General features: G+C 48.7%; 1 protein-coding gene and 1 non-coding gene across 2 annotated transcripts in view; one reads left to right on the top strand and one right to left on the bottom strand.

Moving 5' to 3' along the window:
- The window catches only part of MYBL2 (MYB proto-oncogene like 2), a 31,667-nt gene extending 10,320 nt beyond the window's left edge, over window positions 1-21,347 (top strand). The window contains exons 6-14 of the mRNA XM_087818726.1: window positions 1,063-1,225; window positions 6,200-6,487; window positions 9,133-9,546; window positions 11,402-11,541; window positions 14,457-14,556; window positions 15,963-16,076; window positions 17,417-17,518; window positions 18,692-18,841; window positions 19,428-21,347. Of these exons, the coding sequence (XP_087674852.1) occupies window positions 1,063-1,225; window positions 6,200-6,487; window positions 9,133-9,546; window positions 11,402-11,541; window positions 14,457-14,556; window positions 15,963-16,076; window positions 17,417-17,518; window positions 18,692-18,841; window positions 19,428-19,556 (1,600 nt within the window). The 3' untranslated portion in view covers window positions 19,557-21,347. The remainder of the gene's footprint in view (window positions 1-1,062; window positions 1,226-6,199; window positions 6,488-9,132; window positions 9,547-11,401; window positions 11,542-14,456; window positions 14,557-15,962; window positions 16,077-17,416; window positions 17,519-18,691; window positions 18,842-19,427) is intronic.
- On the bottom strand, window positions 3,237-3,343 carry LOC148092670 (U6 spliceosomal RNA). Its single transcript, XR_015714847.1, has one exon. It is a non-coding gene; the product is annotated as a U6 spliceosomal RNA (small nuclear RNA).
- Window positions 21,348-21,837: the final 490 nt, after the last annotated feature.

The raw sequence follows: 21,837 nt of genomic DNA, 5'->3' as shown, positions 1-21,837 counted from the left end.
CTAGCACTTGGGTTGAAGACTCAGCCTTTCGCTCTGTGTCCTGCTGGCCGGCTCAGGCCACCAGCCTCACCTTGACCCACCGCGCCCTTGCTTGCCCGTCCGTCCCTCCTCTCTCCCTCAGACACAGTGAGCTCCTCTCTGAGACACCCCCGTGCACCTCTGCCAGCCCAGAATGCCCTCTGCCTGGCGCCCATTGTGTAGCCAACATCCTTCAGTTCTCAGTGGGGGTGTCAGTTCCTCAGAGAAAGCTCTCTGTCCTTCCACCCTATGCTCAGTCCATGGCAACCTGACCACAATGTCCCCACCTGTCTTCTAAGCAGCTTGTACCCCAATTATAATTAGACAGTGATGCCCAACTCCCCTACTATTTAGACTCTAAATGTAGCCGCCTGTCTTACTTGGCGGTGTGTCCCCGGTGCCTGGAGCAGTGCTTGCTACGCATTGGGCACCTCATAGATGTATGTGATCAGAAGAATGAAGTACATTATAGCTTGGAGCGCCCCAGATCTGATTGTTGCGGGTGAGAGGGCAGGGAGGTGTCTTGGGTCAGGTTTCCTGGAAGCAGAACTTGAGACGCAGAGGTTAGAGGTACATGGGGTTTATGGAGAAGGGCTCTTGCCTGTGGGAGGAGGGGTAGAGAAGAGTAAAAGATGGGGACACAATGGCCTTGACCTGAAGGTGCTCTGTGTTTCCTGATGGTCTGCAGGGGGAATGATTAGCGGTACATGCCCTCCTCTTACACTGCTTGCTTAGCCAAGCTGTTACCCTCTGTTCACAATCCAAAGGGAAAGCACTGTGCTTGGAGCCTCAAAGAAAGAAGTGCCTACTGTGTGTGAGCACTTCTATACTGCTGGGCACTAGTATTTAGCAGAAGTGAGTGGGGACGCTCTAGAAATTGTTCAGGGCTAGAAACTTGTGACTTAATCTTAGAGCTAAGACACCTTCGAGTTCCTCAGGTTAAACCCTCATTTACAGAAGTGGGAGCTCAGCTCAGGGAGGTTAGTGATGTGATTGGTGGCACATGGGCTGCAGGGTTCAGAGGTCCCTCGTTTGCCCCCGCAGGACAGACAATGCTGTGAAGAATCACTGGAATTCCACCATCAAAAGGAAGGTGGACACGGGAGGCTTCCTGAGCGAGTCCAAAGACTGCAAGCCCCCAGTGTACTTGCTGCTGGAGCTCGAGGACAAGGAGAGCCACCAGAGTGTCCACCCCGAGGAAGGCCAGGTGAGAGGGCTGCTCAGCCACTGGGTGTGGCTCCAGGTTGGTTGGTTTGATTGCAGGGTTATCCATCACTGTGCCATTTAACACCTGCTCTGCCCTTTTCACCTTCTCTATGGCTGTTCATTAGTTCCTGCTGAGGGCCTCGGTGTGGCTGCGTGTCTCTCACTGGGGCCTTTCCTTGTCACATGTCTGCATATACCTGGTACTTGTCTCCCCACAGGTGAAGCATGACAGAGTAAGCTGACATATAAAACTGAGGGTTGTCTTCAGCCTTTCTCTGTTGCTCTTTTCAGCTTTTTCATACTAAGCATGCTTATAATTTTAAAAACCAGGTTTATTGAAGTATAATTCACGTACAGCAAAATTCATTGTGTTGAGGGATACAGTTCTGAGTCATGACAAAAACATATAGTCATGTAACCAACCACCACCACAATCAAGATACAAAACAAAGCCTTTCCATCACTCCCCCAACCCCTGGGGCTCCTTCATCAGCCCTTCTCCCACCCTTAGCTCCTGGCACCCCTCATCTGTTCTATCTCTGTGATTCTATATGGTTTCCTAGAAAGTCATAAATGAAATCGTTTAGTATTACATTGCAATTGTAAAAGTGAAACCCAACACCCCAGAGCAAACTTCTTAATGATGTTTTTAAATCTCATGAGTCTTAAAAAAACAAAGTTTTGAGGCAAACGTGTCAAACTGTGAAGATTCGACAGTGCTGGGCATGTGGTAGGTAGCACATTTCTACACTGCTTTCTAATCTTTTCTGTAGTTGTGAACTGAATAGATATTTTCTGCTCCCCCTTCCCTTTCTGGCTGGGGACTGGATATAACTTGTTCACTATCATAGTTCTACTTGCCTCGCTGGAGCATTTTCACCTCTATTTCTTGATTTCTTAACTTCAGAGAATATCTCTTGATTCCCTGATTATGAATGCATTTGTTGGGTAACAAATGTAAATAGTAGAGAAAGGTATAAAATGAAAAGTAAAGCAGCGTTGTCCTCCAGTCTGGGCTCCCTGCAATGCCCCTAACCAGAGCGGTTTGTTTCTCAGTCTTTCCTGTATAACTGAGTAATATGTTTCAGTCCTTCTTCTGACTGAAGAAGAAGCACGCATGCCATGAAGAGAAACCATGGGCATCGGCAAGTAGAGAAGCTGTCTTTCAGGATGGATAGTGTGGTGGGCAGACCTTCCTTAGTGTCTGAAACCTGAAACTCTTCCTTGGCTTTTGTCCCCTGGCACTCTTGTGTCTGGAGGCTGGGCCTCATGAGCCCCAGACCCTGGAGGCACAGGTCCTCAGGTCAATGAATTGATTCAGGCTTATATCATTTTAATGGTTCTGTTGTGCTGGTTATTTTATTTAATTAAGGTTATATTCAATTATTGTTATTAGAAACAACACTTGAATGGTTTTAATGGCTGTTGTGTTGTTTATTTAAATAAGGTTAAATCCAACTTTTTTGTTATTAGAAGCAAAGTTTTAATGGTTCTGTTGTTTATTTAAATAAGGTTAAATCCAACTTAAAAAAATTTGTTAAAATTTTGTGTGTGTGTTTTTTCTTTTGGGTTAAATCTAATTTTTTGTTTGTTTATTTGTTTGTTAATCCTTACCCAAGGATATTTTTTCCACTGAGTTTTTTTGAGAGAGTGGAAGAGGGGTAGGGAGGAAGGAGAGAGAGTGAGATATGGAAACATTGATGTGAGAGAGAGAAATCAGTTGGTTGCCTCCTGCACACGCCCAACTGGTACCGACTAGGGCCTGGGATTAGAACCTGCAACCCAGGTACGTGCCCTTGACTTGTGTTTTGAACCTGAGACCCTTCAGTTTGTGGGCTGACGCTCTAACCACTGAGCCACACTGGCCAGGGCAAATCTGATGTTTTTGTTATTAGAAACAAAACTTTAACAATTGGTCTTGTAGCTAAATCACCGCTCGTGTGTTCAGTTGTTTCTTGAGAAATTCTTAGAACTGGATAGTCACATTCTTAAAAAACTTTTTTTTCCTTTAAAAAAATATTAAACCCTTCATGAATTTGCATGTAATCCTTGTGCAGGGGCCATGCTAATCTTCTCTGTATCATTCTAATTTTAGTAGACGTGCTATGGAAGCGAGCACTTAAAAAACTCTTAATACATTTTGCTGGATTGCCTACCAGAAGAGTTTTGCCTATTCATGTGTGGATGGGACCACCTCCTGTTTTCCTCACTGGTCAATGTTTGCAATTACAAATTTTTCCCTGTGCTTTAAAAGTATTACATGATCATTGTAGAGTTAGAAAGTTCACAGAATTGACAGTGTAGGAGGCCAAGCCTGGTAACCTTAACTGCCAGAGAAAACCAGTATATTGCTTAGTACCTGCCAGCATTGATGACTAACCATAATAAGTTAAAAATGAGGTTGTGTTATATCTCACTGTTTTACAAGTTTCTTTTTCCACTTCTTTCCTTGTCATTATGTGTATAGAGATCTTTACATCATTCTTGAGTCTGTCGTGTCTCCTGTTGGTGATAGGCTGGTGGGCCTCTGTAGCCTTTCCATCAGCGTGCTGCAGTGAGCGTCATTGGTGGGGTAATTTTATAGATGTGGAGCGACTAGGGCACCTGGTGTGGACACCTGAAATAGCTATAAGCATCGCCAAGTTGCCACCCAAGGGATGGTGCCGCTTTACATTTTATTCTCCGGTCAGCAGTGCCTGGGACCGCCTGCCTCCACACCCTTGTCACTCACTCCTGGCTGTGGCTACTAAAAATAACTGCCAATTTCACATGCAATGTGGAATATTGTTAGGTTTCAATTGTTCTCTTTTACTGCTAGTGAGGTTGACAGTTTTTCCTTAATTTATTGATTTGCTTTTGCCTTTTTTTTCCTCATTGACTTGTAAACTTTTATTTGTGTATTAAGGATGTTACCCCTTGGTCATGGGGTAACTTTTCCCCAGGTTATTGGTAACTTCCTCATTTCTTTATTTTATTAAGGTATAATTTACAGACAGTGAAATCCACCCTTTTTTAGTAGACAGTTCTGTGAGTTTTGACAAATGTAACTATCACCACAGTTCATTTCCATCACCCCCTAAAATTCCCATGTGTATTCAACCACTCCCCAACCCCAGCCCCTGGCAACTGTTTATCTGTTTTCTGTCTCTGCAGTTTTGTTAAGAGCGTCACGTAAATGGTCGTAGACAGTCTATACTTTCTGCGTCTATTTTCTTTCACTTGGCGTCATGCATTTAATTTCACCCATGTTGTTGCGTCGGTGACTTTTTCCTTTTTATTGAGTGGCATTCTGTTGTACGTGTGTACCATGGTGTGTTTATCTGTTTACAAGCTGAGGGACATTGTTTCCAGCCAGTGTTGACAAATAAAGCTGCCAGAAACATCTGTGTGCAGGTTTATGTGTGAACATAACTTTAAATTTCTCTTGGGCAAATATCTAGGAGAGGGACTGCTAGGTAGTATGATACGTAGATACCTAACTTGGTAAGAAATTGCCAGACTGTTCTTCAACGTGGCTGTTTCTGAAGGAGGACTCCCACACTGGTAGCTTTTAAACAGTGTGTATAGCATTCTTCCCCTCTCTCCAATTGTAGTGGTTATAAGCTTTTAATCAGAAGATCTGTTCTTATCTCCTTTTCTTCCTTTGCTTATTTCACAAATTATTTCCATCCTGACCATTTGTCTATTACAGTAGCAATAACAGCCACTATTTAGGTTGAATACTTTATACAACGTTGCCGACCTGCATTAGGTCCCTGCGTGGTAGCCTTAGTGTCCTCGTATAGGCAAGGAAACAAACTCAGAGGTCATACAGCTTGCCCAAGGTCAGCTAGTAAATGGTAAAGCTCTGTCTGAATCTGGAGCTGTATTCTTGACTCCATTGTGCCCCCATTAACACGGGACCTTGCTTTTCACTCTCAATGTGGCCTATTAATCACAGGTGCCCTTTTCAGGCTACACTGGCGTCTGTCTGCCTGGTTAATGTGTTGAGCTTTCTAAGATTCTACCAGGAGAACTATTGCCATGAAGAATTTTCCTGTATTTCTTGATATTTTTTGTCACAAAATTAGTCTACACTCATTTTTCTTTCCCTTTTAAAATGAGTTTATTTCAGCCAACCGGATAACATATTCTGGGGAGCAAGGTCTCAAATGCTCTCTATGCTAATTTTTCAAACTTTCATTTTGAAATAATATTGAACTTACGGAAAAGTTGCAAGAATAGTACAAAGAACTCTCACACAAACTTTACTGGATTCATTAGTTTCTTTTTGTTTTTTGTTGGTAGTGGTGTTAATCTTTACCCGAGGATATTTTTTCCATTAATTTTTTTTTTTTTTTTGAGTGGGAGTGGGAGACAGACAAACATCAATGGGTTGCTTCCTGAATATGCCCTTGACTGGGAATCAAACCTGCGACCCTGCAGGCTGACGCTCTGAACCAACCAAGGGCTGGATTCATTAGTTTTTAACAGTTGTCATTTGCTTTAGATCTTTCTTACATATATTACTTTTTTTAATCTGAGCCATTTGAAGGTCAGTTATATGCATTGTGCCTCTGTACCCGTTGCTGTTTCATTGGGTGCTTCCTAAGAACACTGGCCTTCACTTACATAACCACAATGTAGTTGTATCTAACTTAGGGAATTTAATACTGATCAAGACTTTCTTTTTCTACTTCTATCTAATCTACAGCGCATGTTCCATTTTTCCTGCTCCTGATCCAATCCAGGATTAGACATTGCATTTACTTGTCATATCTCTTCTGTCCACTTTTAACTGTAATCAGCCTTTTGTAGTCTTTTATGATACTGATATTTCAAAGTGTACGGTAAGGGCATTTCTTTTAGAGACTGTCTCTCAATTTGGGTTCATGAGGGTTTCCTTTTTCATTTCAGGTTATGTGGTTTTTAGCTGAAATATGACATAATTATCTTATAACAAAAACTCCAAGTGGTGTGTCCTTGTGTCCAACAGGGAAGCCTTGCTACCAGCTGGCCTCCGGCGCTCCCTGCTGTGAAGGAGGAGGAAAGCAGTGAGGAGGAGGCCCCGGCAGCAACCCCTGCTGAGGAGCAGGAGGCTGTCCCTGCCGAGCTGGACAGAGTGTGCACACCAGAGCCCTCAGACGACACCCCCAAGAGTGAAGACCAGGAGGGCTCCTCGCCAGAAATCAGCCTGCCCTATAAGTGGGTGGTGGAGGCTGCAAACCTCCTGATTCCGGCTGAGGGGTCCAGCTTCTCAGAAGCCCTGGACTTGATCGAGTCGGTAATGTTGGTTACAGCACTTCCCAGTGGGCCCAGAGCACCCCCCAGCAGGGACTCCTCTCATGGGCGGGCACCCTTCTGTTCACTCATCCCAATAGCATTTACTGGGCTGATGCTAAGTGCCCAGCCTGCAGCCAGGGCCTGGGACACTGAGACAGTTGCCATATGGTCCCTCCCTCAGGGATCTCCTGACTCATGATATACAGCACAGGTGGGGTGGGAGGGCTCCCCAGAGGAGGTAACACACTGAATTCTCGGATGGTGGAGGGAGAGGGTGTTTGAGGCCAATAACAGCACAGTTGAGCAAGGTGTTTGCAGAGCTACAGATGGTTGGGTGTCCCTGAAGAGGGACCTGGGAACTGGTGGTGCTGGAGTGGTGAATGGGTTCTAATTACTCAGGTGCTGCAGCCCCGAGGCAAGCTGGCTGTGGATTGTGCCCCTTAGGAGAGAGCTCTGCAGGGGGGGCTGCACCTCTTGGTGTGACGTCCCCAGCTCTCAGTTCCATCAGCCAGGCCTGTGGTGTGGAATGGGTTTCAGGAGGTGATGGGCAAAAGGCCTGGCAACCTGGGGCAGTGGAATTCAGGGGAGGCACCCTACATTTGCCTTCCCACTTGGCCTTCCCCTGTCCTTTGTAAAAATAATGACATTTATTGAACATCTATTAAATGCCAGCCTCTGAGCTTGATGTACAGACCACCCAGTATTCGTTGAGGTATGTCCTTTCTCTGTTTTGTAGACTGAGGCTCAGGGAGGTCAAGTTGTGTACCCAAGGTCACATAGCAAGTAAGCCTGGTGATCTTCACCATTGTACTGTGCTCTCAGTGTCTTGCTTAATGGTGGCTAGATGGTATGGCCCCTAGGGGGCCATCTTTAAGACCCTTGACTCTGGGTCTCACCTTTTCGCCCCAGTGGCTGGGACTGGACCCAGCTACATGGTCTGTCTCTGGTGTCCCTTCCACTCCAAGGAATTTCACAGTAGCTTGAGAAGCAGGCCTGATGTGTTCTTCAATCTGTAGCACACAGCTCTGAGGCTGCCATGTGAAGTCTGGGCCCTAAGGGGACTCTGGAGATGAGAGTTGTGCCCAGCACTGTTAGTACTTCATGGTGTTGCCACCTTCATCCTCAGGCTGTACTGCATCTTCCTCCACTTGCTGGGCACAGAGAAGAGGGGAGGGGAGGGGAGCTCACTCGTATTGAGCACCCAGTGCATGCGAGTTCCAATGCTTAGTAATTACAGTATCTTAATATTTGAGTGCCTACTATGTGCCAGACTTATTACTGGCTACCTGCATACATTCTCTCTCTTAGTCCTTTAACAGCTCTGTGAAGTGGGTGGTGGACGCATCACCAGTGAGGGAATCCCAAGCTCAGAGGTTAGGAGGCTTGTCCGGCATCACATAGCTGGTGAGTGCCAGGGCCGGGAGTCAGGCTCAGCGGCCGATGAAGGAGCTACAGCATTTGTTGGAATACTACTCTCTGTTGCTCCCCTGCAGCACCTATAGGAGGTCCTTGCAGGATGTGCTTCTATTAGGTGCCATCAATTCTGGGGCCTCCCCCAGCTTGTGGGGTTTGCTGCTGGAAGTGGGCCCAAGTCAGCACTGCCCTGAGCTGGCCTTCACCATTAGGAATGAACTGCCCCACTCTCCTGCCCATGGACCAAAAATCATCACTAGGGTGTAGGTCTTGTCGGGGACCAAAGTGCAAGCTTCTGTCCAAAAGTCTTTTGGCTGGGTTGTAATTTACTGGCAGGATTTTGGTGTGCCTCTCAGGATTGATTGCTGTTAGATACTTAGTGGGCAGAGTGCACCCTCTGTGGCCTGGGTTCCTCAGTATAAAAGGGGGAAAGCAAAGCTTTTCAGGCAGGGGAGGCACCCATGACTGACAGGCCTGTAGAGCACAGGTGCTGCCTCTCCGGAAATGTGGCCACAGCATTGCGCCCAGGAGTTCCACTTCTAGTGATCTATATTAATGGTCAAACTGAAAATGTGGGAGATTTATATCCAAGATGTTCATAAAGTAGTTAAGTAGCTGATAGTCATGGGATGGAATATTTTGCAGTCAAAAATTAAAAGAATTGAAAAATTTTCACCATTCATAGTAAACATTTAACTCATAGGTAATAGAATTAGACACAGTTATTCTTGCTTTGCAGACATTTTAAGTGGAACAAAAGCAGGATATAGAAGTGATTTATATTAATGTTAAAAACATGCAAAGTACTAGAAATGCATGAGGATAGTAAATTCTAAATTCTGGTCATTTCCTATCTGAAGGCAGAGGATGTGAGTGAGCAGGTGGACATGGGCTTCAGTGATAAGGTTTTATTTCTTTGGCTTATCGATGGATATTTGGGTTTTCTTTGTATTTTTCTTTGTTTTTGTATATGTTAAATAGTGCATGGAACATTTTAAAAATAACAGCTAGCAGCCGTATGCGCACAACATGTCTTCAGTTTTACTTATAAACATAGATATGCAGAAATAGAAGAATCCTTGAGGAAATGGGAGCAAATGATAACAGTTGTTCCTGGTCTGTGAGCTCATACTTGACACTTGTGTACTTTCCTTTAATGAATGAGTCCTCTCGTATCTACTGGAAGAAAAGCAGACAAATTGCAGTGATTACTAACCCCTCCTCTCTGGGCAGGACCCCGATGGTTGGTGTGACCTGAGTAAATTTGACCTCCCCGAGGAGCCATCTCCCGAGGGCAGCATCAGCAGCAGCCCAGAGCAGCCACAGTCATCACAGCTGTGGCAGGCCCCGCCGCCCCGCCAGCCTGTTGCCCCAGGGCCCAGCGTGACTGAGTACCGCCTGGACGGCCACACCATCTCAGACTTGAGCCGGGGCAGCCGGGGCGAGCTGATCCCCATTTCCCCCAGCACTGAAGTGGGGGGCTTGGGCATTGGCACCCCACCCTCCGTGCTCAAGCGGCAGAAGAAGAGGCGTGTCACCCTGTCCCCCGTCACAGAGAACAGCACCAACCTGTCCTTCCTGGACTCCTGCAACAGCCTCACCCCCAAGAGTACACCTGTCAAGACCTTGCCCTTCTCGCCCTCCCAGGTGTGTGGACCCCTCCCTGACTGTGCATTAGGTTTTGTTTACAGACTCCCAGTTCCCAGTACAGGGCCTTGCATGCAGGCACATTGTGTTCAACAAGTACTCATGGATTGTCTGCTGTGTGTGAGGGCTGGAGATGAAAGGGTGAGCAGAAACAGGCCTCGCTTTGCGCTCATGAAGCTTACATTCTGGCAGGAAGACCAGTTAATAAAAAGACCCAAGTAAATATAAATGGAATGAAGGAGAAAGTTTTTGGCTCATCTAGTCTGGGGGGAGGGTGTCATCCAGGAAGGCTTCCATGAGGAGGAGGAATTGCTTGAGCTGAGGTGATCACTGGGCAAAGAAGGGAAGGGGCTCTCTCAGTATTTGGTAAAAGAATCAATTTACTGAACACCTATTTCATATTGGCTTCATTATCACAGGGGAGCAAAGGTGGAGAGGACAGCTAGTATTGGGGACAGGTTTTTAATGAGTTGATCCAGAATGTAGCGTGGAAAGTGCTCTGATGATAGCAATTGAGATCTTACTGTGTTCTGAGTACTGCTCAAGAGGGGCCCTATCTTTCCTAGAGGTCAGGGGGAGGCCCCCCAGGCTTTCTGGAGAGCAGTGTCTGAGCTGGGTTTTGTTGATCAGTTGACTTGCACAAAGGTGCAGAGATGCTAGGAGGGATTGTGGGGGGCCAAGATGGGGGCAGGAGCCTTGGAGGGCCTTAGGTATAACTGAGGGGTATGTACTGCCCTCAGGGGCTGTGGTGGGATGGGTATGGTAGGGCTTTGGGAGGGTGGACTGGAGGGATGGGGGAGAGGCAGGTCTTAGAGTTCCCATGTCCTGGACAGAAATTGAGAAAGCGAGGCCAACAGGTGGCATCTTTCAAGAGGCCACACCATCATCTGCAGTAGAGGGATTGAGGGCCAGGCCCATGTATTGGGGATGCTTGTGGGTTTTCCAAGAGAGGGCCTTTATTAAACTGCTAGGGCTGCCATAACAAAGTACACACACCGTGTTGCTTAACAGAAAGTTATTTTCTCACAGTTTGGAAGGAATGGGTACAGTTGGTTTCTTCTGAGGCCTCTCACTTTGGCTTGCAGGTAGCTGACTTCTTTCTGTGTCTTCACATGGTCTTCCCTCTGTGTATGTCTGTATCATAATCTCTATTTTATAATCTCTTACCTTTTATAATCTTCTAAGGGTATCTGTTTTATTGGATTAGGGCTCACCTGCATGACCTCATTTTGGTGACTGCCCTGCTCTGGCGACCCCACAAAGGGCAGTGGACCTGAGGGCTACAGATGGACCTGAGCTACCAAGGGCAGAGACAGGGAGAAGAGAATACTTCAGACTTGACTCAGATCTAGATTTGAGTCCTGCCACTAGAATTCACAAGAATCTGAAACCCTTTCATATTTAAAAAGGGGTTCACAGTAGTACCTATACCTCAGAGGATCTGAAAACCCCGCGAAGTTCTTGGAGTAAAGTACGTAGCTCTGGCAGGAGAAGGTGTCCTTTAATGTCAACATTAGCACTGCCATCGTCACCATCTCCTGTCCATTACAGGTCATTTAAGAGCTGTTCCCACACAGTCTATGTTCTTTGTCCTAAGGACACTATCAGCTTGGCAAAAGCGGGGACTGGGGCAATGACAAGCCCAGTGATCTACATGAACCTACTTGATGGGTTCCTGCTGATCTGTCTCAGCCTTTGTTCTCTGGTACCTGACTGGTGGGGAGTCTTCTATATCAGGAGGAACCTCTGTCAGAGTAGACAAGTTGGGGAAGGTGGGAGTAAGGGAGGGTCTCGAGGGTCTCGTCCAAACCCGCAGGTCATCACTTTGTCTCTTTTCCTTTGTCTTCCCTGGCAGTTTTTGAACTTCTGGAACAAACAGGACACACTGGAGCTGGAGAGCCCCTCCCTGACATCCACCCCGGTGTGCAGCCAGAAGGTGGTGGTCACCACACCCCTGCACCGGGATAAGACCCCCCTACACCAGAAACACACTGCGTGAGTGCTGTGCCTGCCCACCTGGTAGAGAGAGTGGCTCAACTTTACTTTTGCTTCTTACATTTGTTGTGGGAGAAGCACTGGTATTTATTATTTCACGAATAAGTTAGGTGATTCAGAAATCAGTTTAGGAAGTTTATCCCTCATAATGATACATATTTCAGGAAAGATTATGAGTCCCTTGGTCAGAAACCAGCCTCTCAACTGTTGACCTGAAATTTAACATAGATAAGATTCCTGAGAAAAGATCCTTCATTCAAGCCAGAGCTTAGACTTTAAACTTGAGCCCTTCAGCAGATATGCTGCAACCACAGAAGGAAATGACAAACACTTCTATGTCTCCTCTTCCTTCTCATCTATGTTTCTCCTGCTGCTCCAACTTCTGTTTTCTTCCACACAAAGATTTCCAGTGCTCTTCTTTCCTCTAGGTCCATATTTCCATCTAGTAGTAAATTCCCTCTGTTGGGAGGCCATCCTTTAACGTTCTTTAGTGCGGGCCTGCTGGTGATGAATTCTTGCAGCTTTTATGTAGCTGAAAAGTTGCCTTAATTTTTGAAAGAAATTTTGCTGGGTATAGAATTCTAGGTTGACAGCCCCCCCATCCTGGTTTAAAGATGTTGCTTTCCTGTCATCTGGCTCATCCTATTTTATCATTGGTTTTGAATAATTAATTATGCTGTGTCGTGATATCTTTTTATTTATGTTTCATATCCATTGTGTTCACTGAGCTTCTTGGATCTTTGGGTTTTCATCATATTTGGAAGCATTTTAGTCATTATTTCTTAAAAAAAATTTTTTTTAAAAATATATCTTTATTGATTTCAGAGAGAGGAAAGGAGAGGGGGAGAGATAGAAATATCAATGATGAGAGAGTCATTGATCAGCTGCCTCCACGCCTCCAACTGGGGATCGAGCCCGAAACCTGGGCATGTGCCCTGACCAGGAATTGAACCTCGATCTCCTGGATCCTAGGTTGATGCCCAACTGCTGAGCCACGCCCAGCTGGGCAGGTCTTTTTTTTTTCCAGTTATTAGTGAAATTTGCCAGGCTGTATGTAGGTGTCCTCTTTGTTTTTTTTAAAATATATCTTTATTGATTTCAGAGAGAGGAAAGGAGAGGGGGAGAGAGAGATGGAAACACCAATGATGAGAGAGTCATTGATTGGCTGCCTCCTGCACACCCCCTGCTGGGGATCGAGCCCGAAACCGGGGCATGTACTCTGACTGGGAATCGAACCCCGATTGCCTGGATCCTAGTTTGATGCTCAACCGCTGAGCCACGCCCGGCCGGGCGGTGTGCTCTTTGTTAACTTGTTTCTTCCAGCCTTCATTTCAAACTCAAGATTAAACTTTGAGCTGAGCAAACATGCTGCTATTTCTTTCATTTCTGGCCTCTCCCTCTTTCCTTTTACCTTAGGAATTCCTTCCTGCATAGGCTCATTAATCTCCGTCTCTTTTCATCTTCATATTTCTATTTATCGTCTTAAGCCTCTTCCTTTGAACTCTGTGGGAATGTCATGGGATCATCTTCTCATTCACCTACTTGGTTGTCTGCTGAGTCCTCTGGCTTCCAGAATTGCGTTTTTCCCCCCCATCTTCAATCCATCTTGTATGTTCCCTTTTCAATCAGCCTCCCTCAGTTTTCTAACATGCATGTCTTCTCAGTTCTTGCTAACACGGTGAATTCAAGAAGCTCTAGAATTCTCACATTTGTTGCAAAAGTCCTGTGTCTCACAGAGATGTTGGAGCCATGGCTCAGATTGATTCCTTTGAACTGCAGTTTGAACTGTGAGGTGTTTCCATTTGACCAGTGCTGATCTGTCTGCTCATCCTTACAGAGGGGTCTCTCTATCCCTGGTGGGATAGAACAAGGATATGGAAACAGATCTTGGGGGTGACCCCTGTGTAATCTCTCAGTCCCAAGGAAGGGAGGAAGTAATGGTTTGTACTCTTCTAGATTTTACCTCCCTGTGGAATGACTGGCAGGCCAAGGGAAGTGGCTGGAGCGGCAGCCCCCGGCAGCCGTGTCCAGGACTGGCCTTTGCCCCCAAGTTCCTGACAACCTGGGGTGTTTCTCGTGTCCTCAGACTGCCCCAGTAAGGCTTTGGGAATCAGCTGCGGTGGTGCCTCCCGTTGACTATGGACAGGCAGGCCTCATGCAGGTGGAGACTAGCATGTGCCATCAGAGCCGAGGTTTGCCCCCAACCAGTGGCCTGGCCGTACCTGCAGTCCCAGTGCTTCGGTGTGAGGTGCCTCTTCTGTCCCTTCCCCAGCAGGCTTTTCCATCACAGGCAAAAATCACGTATTGGTGGGGCCACATGTGGTAGAAGCTTCCTAGTATTTCTGCTTGTGGACCAGACCCTGCCTAGGTTTCTCTCTGCTAAAGCTTTCCCTCCACGTTTCTGTCCCCACTGTGATCATTCTGAGGAGACTGGGGAAGACGGTAAGTTAAGCATGTGTGTTGGCCTCACCATCTCACACCCGAAGTCTGCCTCACCTTTCCCTAAGGATGCTGCTGCCACCCGATCTCCGGAGAGAGGTGGGGGAGGGACACGGTCTTCCAGGATCCCCGCCTTCCACCCCGCCCCTCCCTTGCTGGCCACAGTCGCCTTTGTTTTATGGAAAGTCCTCATTATAGACTGATGACCGAGCAGCATCCTCAGCCATTCTTTTACCTACCTGGGTCTCCCAGACCTGCTTCTACTCTTTCCCATTTCCGAGGATGGCCCCTTCCTCTCAGTCCCTGATTAAGACCCTCTTGGGCGGGGGAGGTGGGTGAGCGAGTGCCTGGGGATGAGAGCCTGTGGGGGTTTCCTCCCTGCTGCCGAGGCCAGAGTTCCAGGTGGAGGTGAGTTAGGAGAGCAGCTGGTGTCTGCTCCCAACCCTGTCACTGAGCCTTCTTTCTGGCCCTGGCAGGTTTGTAACCCCAGATCAGAAGTACTCCATGGACAACACTCCCCATACACCGACTCCGTTCAAGAATGCTCTGGAGAAGTATGGACCACTAAAGCCTCTGGTACGTGGTGTGGACAGGCAGGTCTGCGCAGCAGGGCCTCCTGGGCTCATCCAGCTATTTGCAGTTCACAGAGCCCTTTCAGATCTCTTTGGGTTCTTCCAGCAGCCCTGAGATGTTGCAGCTATCCTAATTTTATAAATGGGGAAACAGGCTGAATTACTCATCAATTCCTCAGACCTTTCCTGAGCACCAGGCAGGCACTTGCTGGTGTTGGAGACACAACTTCACAGCATCCTGGTGAAACTCAGAGTGGGATGGTGGAGACAGACACTAAACACACGAATGCATAAATAATTAAATACTTCCAGCACAGCGTGTGTGCTGGGAAGAAAATGGGCAGGTGCTAGAACGGAGAAGGACTTGCTCAGAATTTGGGACTAATTTGGAGAAGTAGTGAATTGTTCCTTAAATAGGAAGCCTTTTGCCTAACTGCTGGTTCTTTACAAAACACGGGAAAGCTACTTCTGGGTGGGCTGGAGATGGCCAGTAAAGACATGTGCAAACTGCCCTGCTACCCCCATCCCACCCAGATCATGATATGGTCATGCTTTTCCAATGACAAAAGACAGCTGGCACCTTAGGCTCTCTGAGACAGGCAGCCATTTCAGTTGAAGGTGAAAGAAAGGCTGGACCCGTGAGTTAAGTCTGCAGCGTGGTCCCCTCACTTCCTTTCCTCACTACACGGTGGTCCTCATGCAAAAACCTGACAGGGAGGCTGTGGCGTCCCCATCCTGTGGTGCTGCTGATTGAGTTAAACGGGCCCAGGTACTAGTGAGCACTACCCTTTCCAGAGAGGAGAGTTTGGCTTCTATATCTGTGAGCTCTCTGGACAGGTTTGAGAGGGCAAATCTGCCGCTCTGACCTTGGCAACTGTAATGAAAGTGCACAGGGGCTTTCAGAGTCACTTCTGAGGTGTCAGTGTACCTACCCCTGCCTCTGCCTGGGAGTACTCTCCTTTCTCTGGTCTCTGCTGCCTGAGGCCAGAGAGGTGGCCTGGAGACCCCTGGCCAAGAAAGGGAAGTGGAACCAAGCATCCCCATTAGTGCTGGAACAAAGGGGTGAAGGAGTTTGGGCTTTGATCGGGTCCAGGTTCTGATTCCACAGTGGTGTGACTCTGGGCTGGGCTCTTGCTCTGAGCCACTGTTCCTACCCTGTGGAAGATGACAGCTGTTGCAGGGGGTTGTGTGAGGGTTGCTGTGGCAACTTGGGGGCGCTTGTTGCCCGTGGTGACCCTCAGTGTGTTGAGGTCAGTGTCTGCTTGTCCAAGGCGGGGACAGTTAATAATGTTTGTGTGAGGCCAGTGTTCCGGCGCTGGACCTCCTTCCTGCACTGCCCGGGACAGCCAGGGTATGGCTCTGCCCCATATCCGACGGCCTGGGAGCCTCACGTGGCCGTCTCTGCCCCAGCCCCAGACCCCGCACCTGGAGGAGGACTTGAAGGAGGTGCTGCGCTCAGAGGCGGGCATCGAGCTCATCATCGAGGACGAAGTGAGGCCTGAGAAGCAGAAGAGGAAGACTGGGGTGAGTGGGGGTCGGGGGATGGGCAGCATGGACAGGAGCTGTGGGGAGATGAGGTGGTCGGAGAGTGGGTCTGGGGATATCCAGTGAAAGTGAGCCATCAGGGGAAGTGGAGCTGCCCCAGGATAACCTCCTAAGTGGTTATCCATGAAACTGGCCGAGGGGAGCCCTGGTGTCTGGGACCCTCCCCTCTTTGAACCATCCCTTAGCTATTCAGCGTTGTGTCCCTTGTAAGGTGTGCTGTGGGCTGGGTGGGGTGGATAGAGCAGTGAAAGCCCAGACATCCGCACCCTCCTGGAGTTCAGTGGGCAGAAACACACTGGTGGGCCTTAGTTAATACGCGTGGCAGAAAGAGACAGTATTCCAAGGGAAACCCTCCAGAGGGAGCTGGCCATGTGAGCCAGGTAGCAGGGAGTCAGTTCAGGTGAGGTGGAGAGATTGCAGGGACACATGTCAGAGGCACCTGGGCACAGAGGACCGGGCAGGGGCTATGCCAGGCCAGCCTCTCCCCCGCTGCTTTTCCTGTGTTATTTCCCCATAGCGGGAGTTCTTTGTGTCCCTTTGTCTTCGTGTTCCCTTTTTCTTGGATACTCTCCTCTGGGGAGAGGAGGAAGATGGGAATGCACCAGGGTGGCAAGTGGAAGTTATGGGGGGAGAGTGGGAGAAGGTGGGCAGTTAGGCTGGAGAGGCCCACTGACTGGGGCCCCTGGGTGTTGTCGGTAGAGAGAACTTGAACCCAGGCCTTCGAGGTCCTCTCCTCCGTGTTGGATGGAGTTTCTGAGCCAGGACTGCACCCATTTGGGGCACACTGCTGAGTTGGGGGTGTTGTTAGTCCCAGAGCCCCTCCCTGATATTGGAGCTCACCCCTTCCTTACCTGTGGGTGGGAGATGCAGGGGTGGGGCTGGGGCATTCCTGTCACAGGTGTTGGTGGAGGGCCTGTGTTCTGTGGGGTTTACGTCTCCATGTTGTGGGTGAGGGTTTTTAGGTGGAACTTGGATGATTATTTTTTGGCCTTGTTTGGGGGGGGTGTTAGAGGCATGGGGACTGTGCTGGGTCCATTTGGGGATGAGGAGCGGGTCTCTGGGTGGTGGTTGGAGTTCATGTCCTGGCTCCTGGTCAGCATCTGGCAGTAAAGTCTACCCTGGGTGCGGAGTCTTTCAATGGGGCCAATGTTGCCGCGTCCCCCTGATGAGCCCCTGCCCTCATCCCCTCTGACACATCCTCTCCAGCTGGGCTTGGCTTGAAGGCTCCACTGCAGTTGGCCCAGTTCTTGGAGAGGACAGCTGGGGCCATGAGGGATCCCCAACCCAACCATAACCGCCTTCTTCCTCCCCACCCCCAGCTGCGGCGGAGCCCCATCAAGAAAGTCCGCAAGTCCCTGGCTCTTGACATCGTGGACGAGGGCGGGAAGCTGATGTCCACGCTGCCCAAGGTTCTGTCTGTGGTAAGGAGTCTGAGAACCGCAGAAGCTGTTCTACCCCAGCGAGGATGGACTCTCCCTGGAGGCCTCTGCCTTTGGGACCCTATCACTGTGGGGAGGACCCTGGAGGTAGAGTGGTCTGGTGGTTCTTGGAAGTGGTTTCCATGTGCCGCTCAGCAGGGAGGGGCCTGATGGGCAGCATAGGGCTGGGCACCTGCCCCTCATTTAATCAGAGCAGCTCTGTTCCTGTCTTTCCAGAAAGTTTTATTTGGCAAGAGTTGAGTTTGCTAAAATACTTATGAAAACCATGGACCTGGGTTCCCAGCACCTTCACTTGGATCCTAGCCATGGTGGTGACTCCAGAGAGGGTCGATGACATGCCTCAAGTACAGCCAGGAGGTTGGGGCACATCAGCCCTGGGATGGGTGCTCTCCAGTTCCCAGGCTGACCTCGGGAAGGGGGCTCTTGCCTACACACAGACTAGGTCCTCAGAAACCATGCCACAATGCTGATCCCTTGAAACTGACGATGGGGTGAGCCTGTCTTACCCTGGCGCTTAGTGAGAGGCGTGCTGGGGGTCATGAGAGAAGGGATTTTCTGATTAGATCTTGCAAGTACCCACAGCCCTTGTGGAGAAACCTCACTCTGGACTTAGAAACCTCACTCAGACCTGCAGCTGGCATTGTGTAGAGCACATGAAATAATTTACCAAAAAAAAACACATTATGGCAAGTGGTTAAGAGCACAGGATTTGGAGAGGTGGACCTGGGTTGCGTCCTGACACCAGCGCTTGCTCTCTCAGATCTCTTAAGGCCCAGGGCGCAGCAGACAAAGGCCAAGAAGAGCAGGGAGGCTGGACGGGCCTGGGGTGCTTTGTGCAGCTCCTTCTGGGTGCTGGTAGACACAGGCATTGCTCTGACTGCTTGTGGCCCTGGGAGAAACTAGAGCACCCTCCTCTCTGCCTGAGGCTGTGGGGGAGGGGCCAGCATTATCGAGCATTTATTGGGTGCTGGGCTTTGAAATAGGCACTTGACAAATATTTTCTTAATCTTTAATCTCCCCATTTAGAAGAGAAAACTGAGGCTTAGAGGTTAATGTCCTGCTTAAGGTCGCAACAGCCAGGAGGTGGTGCTGGGATGTGACGGGGTTTTTTTTGAGTTTGTGGCAAAAAAGTCTTTAACTTGGTTCTGATTTCAGCCGACACATGTGCCATCAGGCTCCTCCAGCCTTGCCCTGCCTGGCATCAAAGGTGAAAACAGCCTGCTCAACGAGGGCTTCCTGCAGGCTAAGCCTGAGAAGCCGGTGATGTCCCAGAAGCCCCGAAGCCACCTACCACCACCTGCCCCTGTGAGTGCTGTCCACGAATGTGGCACCACCCTTGGGAACTTGTTCTGCCGCCCTTCTCCCCACGGGGGCTTAGCACAAGCTGTTGCCTCTGCCTGGATCCCTGATCAGCTTAGGTTTCAGGTCTCAGTCCCGATACCAATCCTTGAGGGAACCCTCATACTGGAGACCCCCTTCCACACAAGTCCTCTTTTATGGCAGGGGTCTCACTTGTACTTACGTTGTCTGTATTTAGTTGCTTAGCTCATGCCTGTCCTTGAGGCTGCCCTGGTGCCCAGTGGTTGCTCGCTCATGTGAACATCTGCATGTGTGAGCCCCTCCTCACCAGCCCGTGTGGGTATAGCTTTTTCTCAGGTGGAGGCTGGTGCCACAGAGGGGCTTGGCCATGTCTTGTAGTCCAGCATTCATACTCAGAGACAGGAGTGACTTCCCCAGGGCCACCAGGAAGTTGGAGAGAACACAGGAGACTGGTTTCCAGAGGGAGGGTCATCGAAATGTCCCCCACCCCTCCCATCAGGTTCACTTCCTCCAGGGTTCCCTGGGAGCACGCTGCCCCTGCCTGGATGGTAACCTTCTTGCCTCCTCCCAGATGACCAGCGCCTGGAAGACAGTGGCCTGTGGGGGAACCAGGGACCAGCTCTTCATGCAGGAGAAGGCCCGGCAGCTCCTGGGCCGCTTGAAGCCCAGCCACACGTCTCGGACCCTCATCTTGTCCTGAGGGGCTTGGCGGTCACGAGCCCATTCTCATGTTTACAGGGGGCTGGGGAACTGACGCTGATCTGTGAAATTAAGAACCACACTCAGGTGACCACCTGCAGGGAGCCTTCTGCTGCCAACCCCTCCCCAGATCTCTCAGGTGGAAACAGCAGGGCCACCTCTGTCCTGTGTCTGAGTACAGCTGTGCCTTTGGCAGTTTCTGGTGCTAACAGAACAGAGTCCCACCACTGGGCCTGCCTGGGCCTTTTCCCAGGGCCACAGGGAGCCCCAAGCTCTGATCAGGTGTGGCCTCATCTCAGATGCCTTCTTAGGACCAGGCATGGCCCACATGCTTCTTCCTCATGTTGGTGTGTTTTCTTGAAAAAATAAAATTGCCTTTTTCCTAGCAATGATGGTGCAGCTCTTTTGCCACCTGGTGGTCATTGGTGTGTTTGCAGCAGCAGGTAAACTGAGCCATAGCTCCTTTCTGAAGGTCTTGGAAGGTCCTTGAAGAATTTTTCTGATTTTAAGGCTCCCCCCTCAGCATCCTCACCTACTAGACAACTCTGCACCCTGCCCAGGGTAGCCATCATCTTAACTTCAAACACCACAGATTTGTTTTTCCTTTTTGTTTGTTTTTGTTTTTCATTTTTTATTTCGGAGAGAGAGAGAAATAATTGACTTGTTCCATTTATTTATGCATTCATTGGTTGATTGTCCTGTGTGCCCCAACTGGGGATCAAACCTACAACCTAGGTGCATGACCTGACTGAGAATCAAACACACAACCTTTTGGTGTACGGGACGGTGCTCCAACCAACTGAGCCACTGGCCAGGGCTAGAGACTCACTTTTCATATCTATATTGGCAATAAAAATACCCCTTAGTATTGTGTCTGGGACATCATAAAATACTACTTGCAGGGCACCTGGCCTCAATGTAGCTCCCCTCTTTTCTCCTGCCATGCCAGAGTCCCACTGTTCTTGGACACGGCTTTTCTGCTAGGCTCCCCTCTGCCAGGAATCCTGCACATGAACTTGGAAAGCTTGCCTTGCTGCCCAGGGTTGGTGGGGCTGCCTTCACCTGGCTCATTTGCCAGCTCTCCTTTGTCATTCAGTCACTGGCACCCAGCCCAGCACTTGCTTGCTGTGGTCACTGTCACTGTTAACAAGTGTTTTTATGATGGTCTCTGTGAGAGTGTGTACCAGCAGATGTTTTCTGGAGTCAGGCCCAGTAGAGGCAAGGAGTGAGGACTGAGGAGAGGGAACAGGTGGCTGAGATCCAGCTCAGGAATGTGGAACAGACATTCCTCTCTTGCCTGGTTTTCCCCCCGGATCTCCAGGCAGGAGTTTTTTGTAAACTCCTGTATTTCCTTACTCTTCCTGAAACACCTTGAATCAGACCGTGAGGGTGACAGTGGACCAAGTGGGAAACCTCCTTCTAAGGGGCACTGTCAAGACAGTGCTGACTTCTGTTACGTAATGCAGCCTGGAGCAGTGTTGAGGATTCTGGAGAGTGTCCAGGCTCAGGAGAGAGTGCTGTGATTGATTAGTTGTGTCTGTTATGTGCACAGAATGGGTGGTGGTGACACATTTCACATATTCACTACTCTCTCTGGCTTAAAAGTATTGGTTAGTATTGATCAGAATGGACATGTATTTGATTTAGAGATAAATGTTTTTAAAGAGGTGTTAAATTCTTTTATATGATTTTTGACATATATGGATTGATTTCTACTGTTCAATTTTTTGTCTTCTCTGTTGTCTCTCCCACCCCTTTCTTTGTTGCATACATCAAGTTTTCTGACATCTGATCTCTCTTGTCTGCTTTGGAACATAAAATTATTTCTCATATTTTAGAGGCTGTTTTAAAATTTATAATATATGTATTTGTTATTCAGTGTTCCTATTTTTCTGAACAAAGCCCTTCCGTAGCCTATTTTTAAAAATTGATTTTAGAGAGGGAGGAAGGGAGAGGGAGAGAAACATTGATGCGTGAGGGAGCCATCGAGTGGTTGCCTCCCGTACGCACCCGACCAGGGGTCAAACCAGCAACCCAGGTATGTGCCCTGACTGGGAATCAAACCCTCGACCTTCAGGGGCATGGGATGACATCCAACTAACTGAGCCACACCAGCCACAGCTAGGGTAAGTCTATTTTTGTCTAGAAGTTTTACTTTAAGTGCAGAATTGGTGATTTTTCTCAGTTGATTAAACTTGTTTACGTATTTTATAAATTCACTTACTCATTGTTTCTCTTACTCAGTCATGTTTTCTTTTTGCTGAGCCCCACCACCACTGCTA

This window comes from Miniopterus natalensis, chromosome 7 (genome assembly GCF_054644295.1).
Source record: "Miniopterus natalensis isolate mMinNat1 chromosome 7, mMinNat1.hap1, whole genome shotgun sequence".
NCBI classification, from domain to species: Eukaryota; Metazoa; Chordata; class Mammalia; order Chiroptera; family Miniopteridae; genus Miniopterus; species Miniopterus natalensis.
This window is presented reverse-complemented; position numbering and strand designations above follow the sequence as displayed.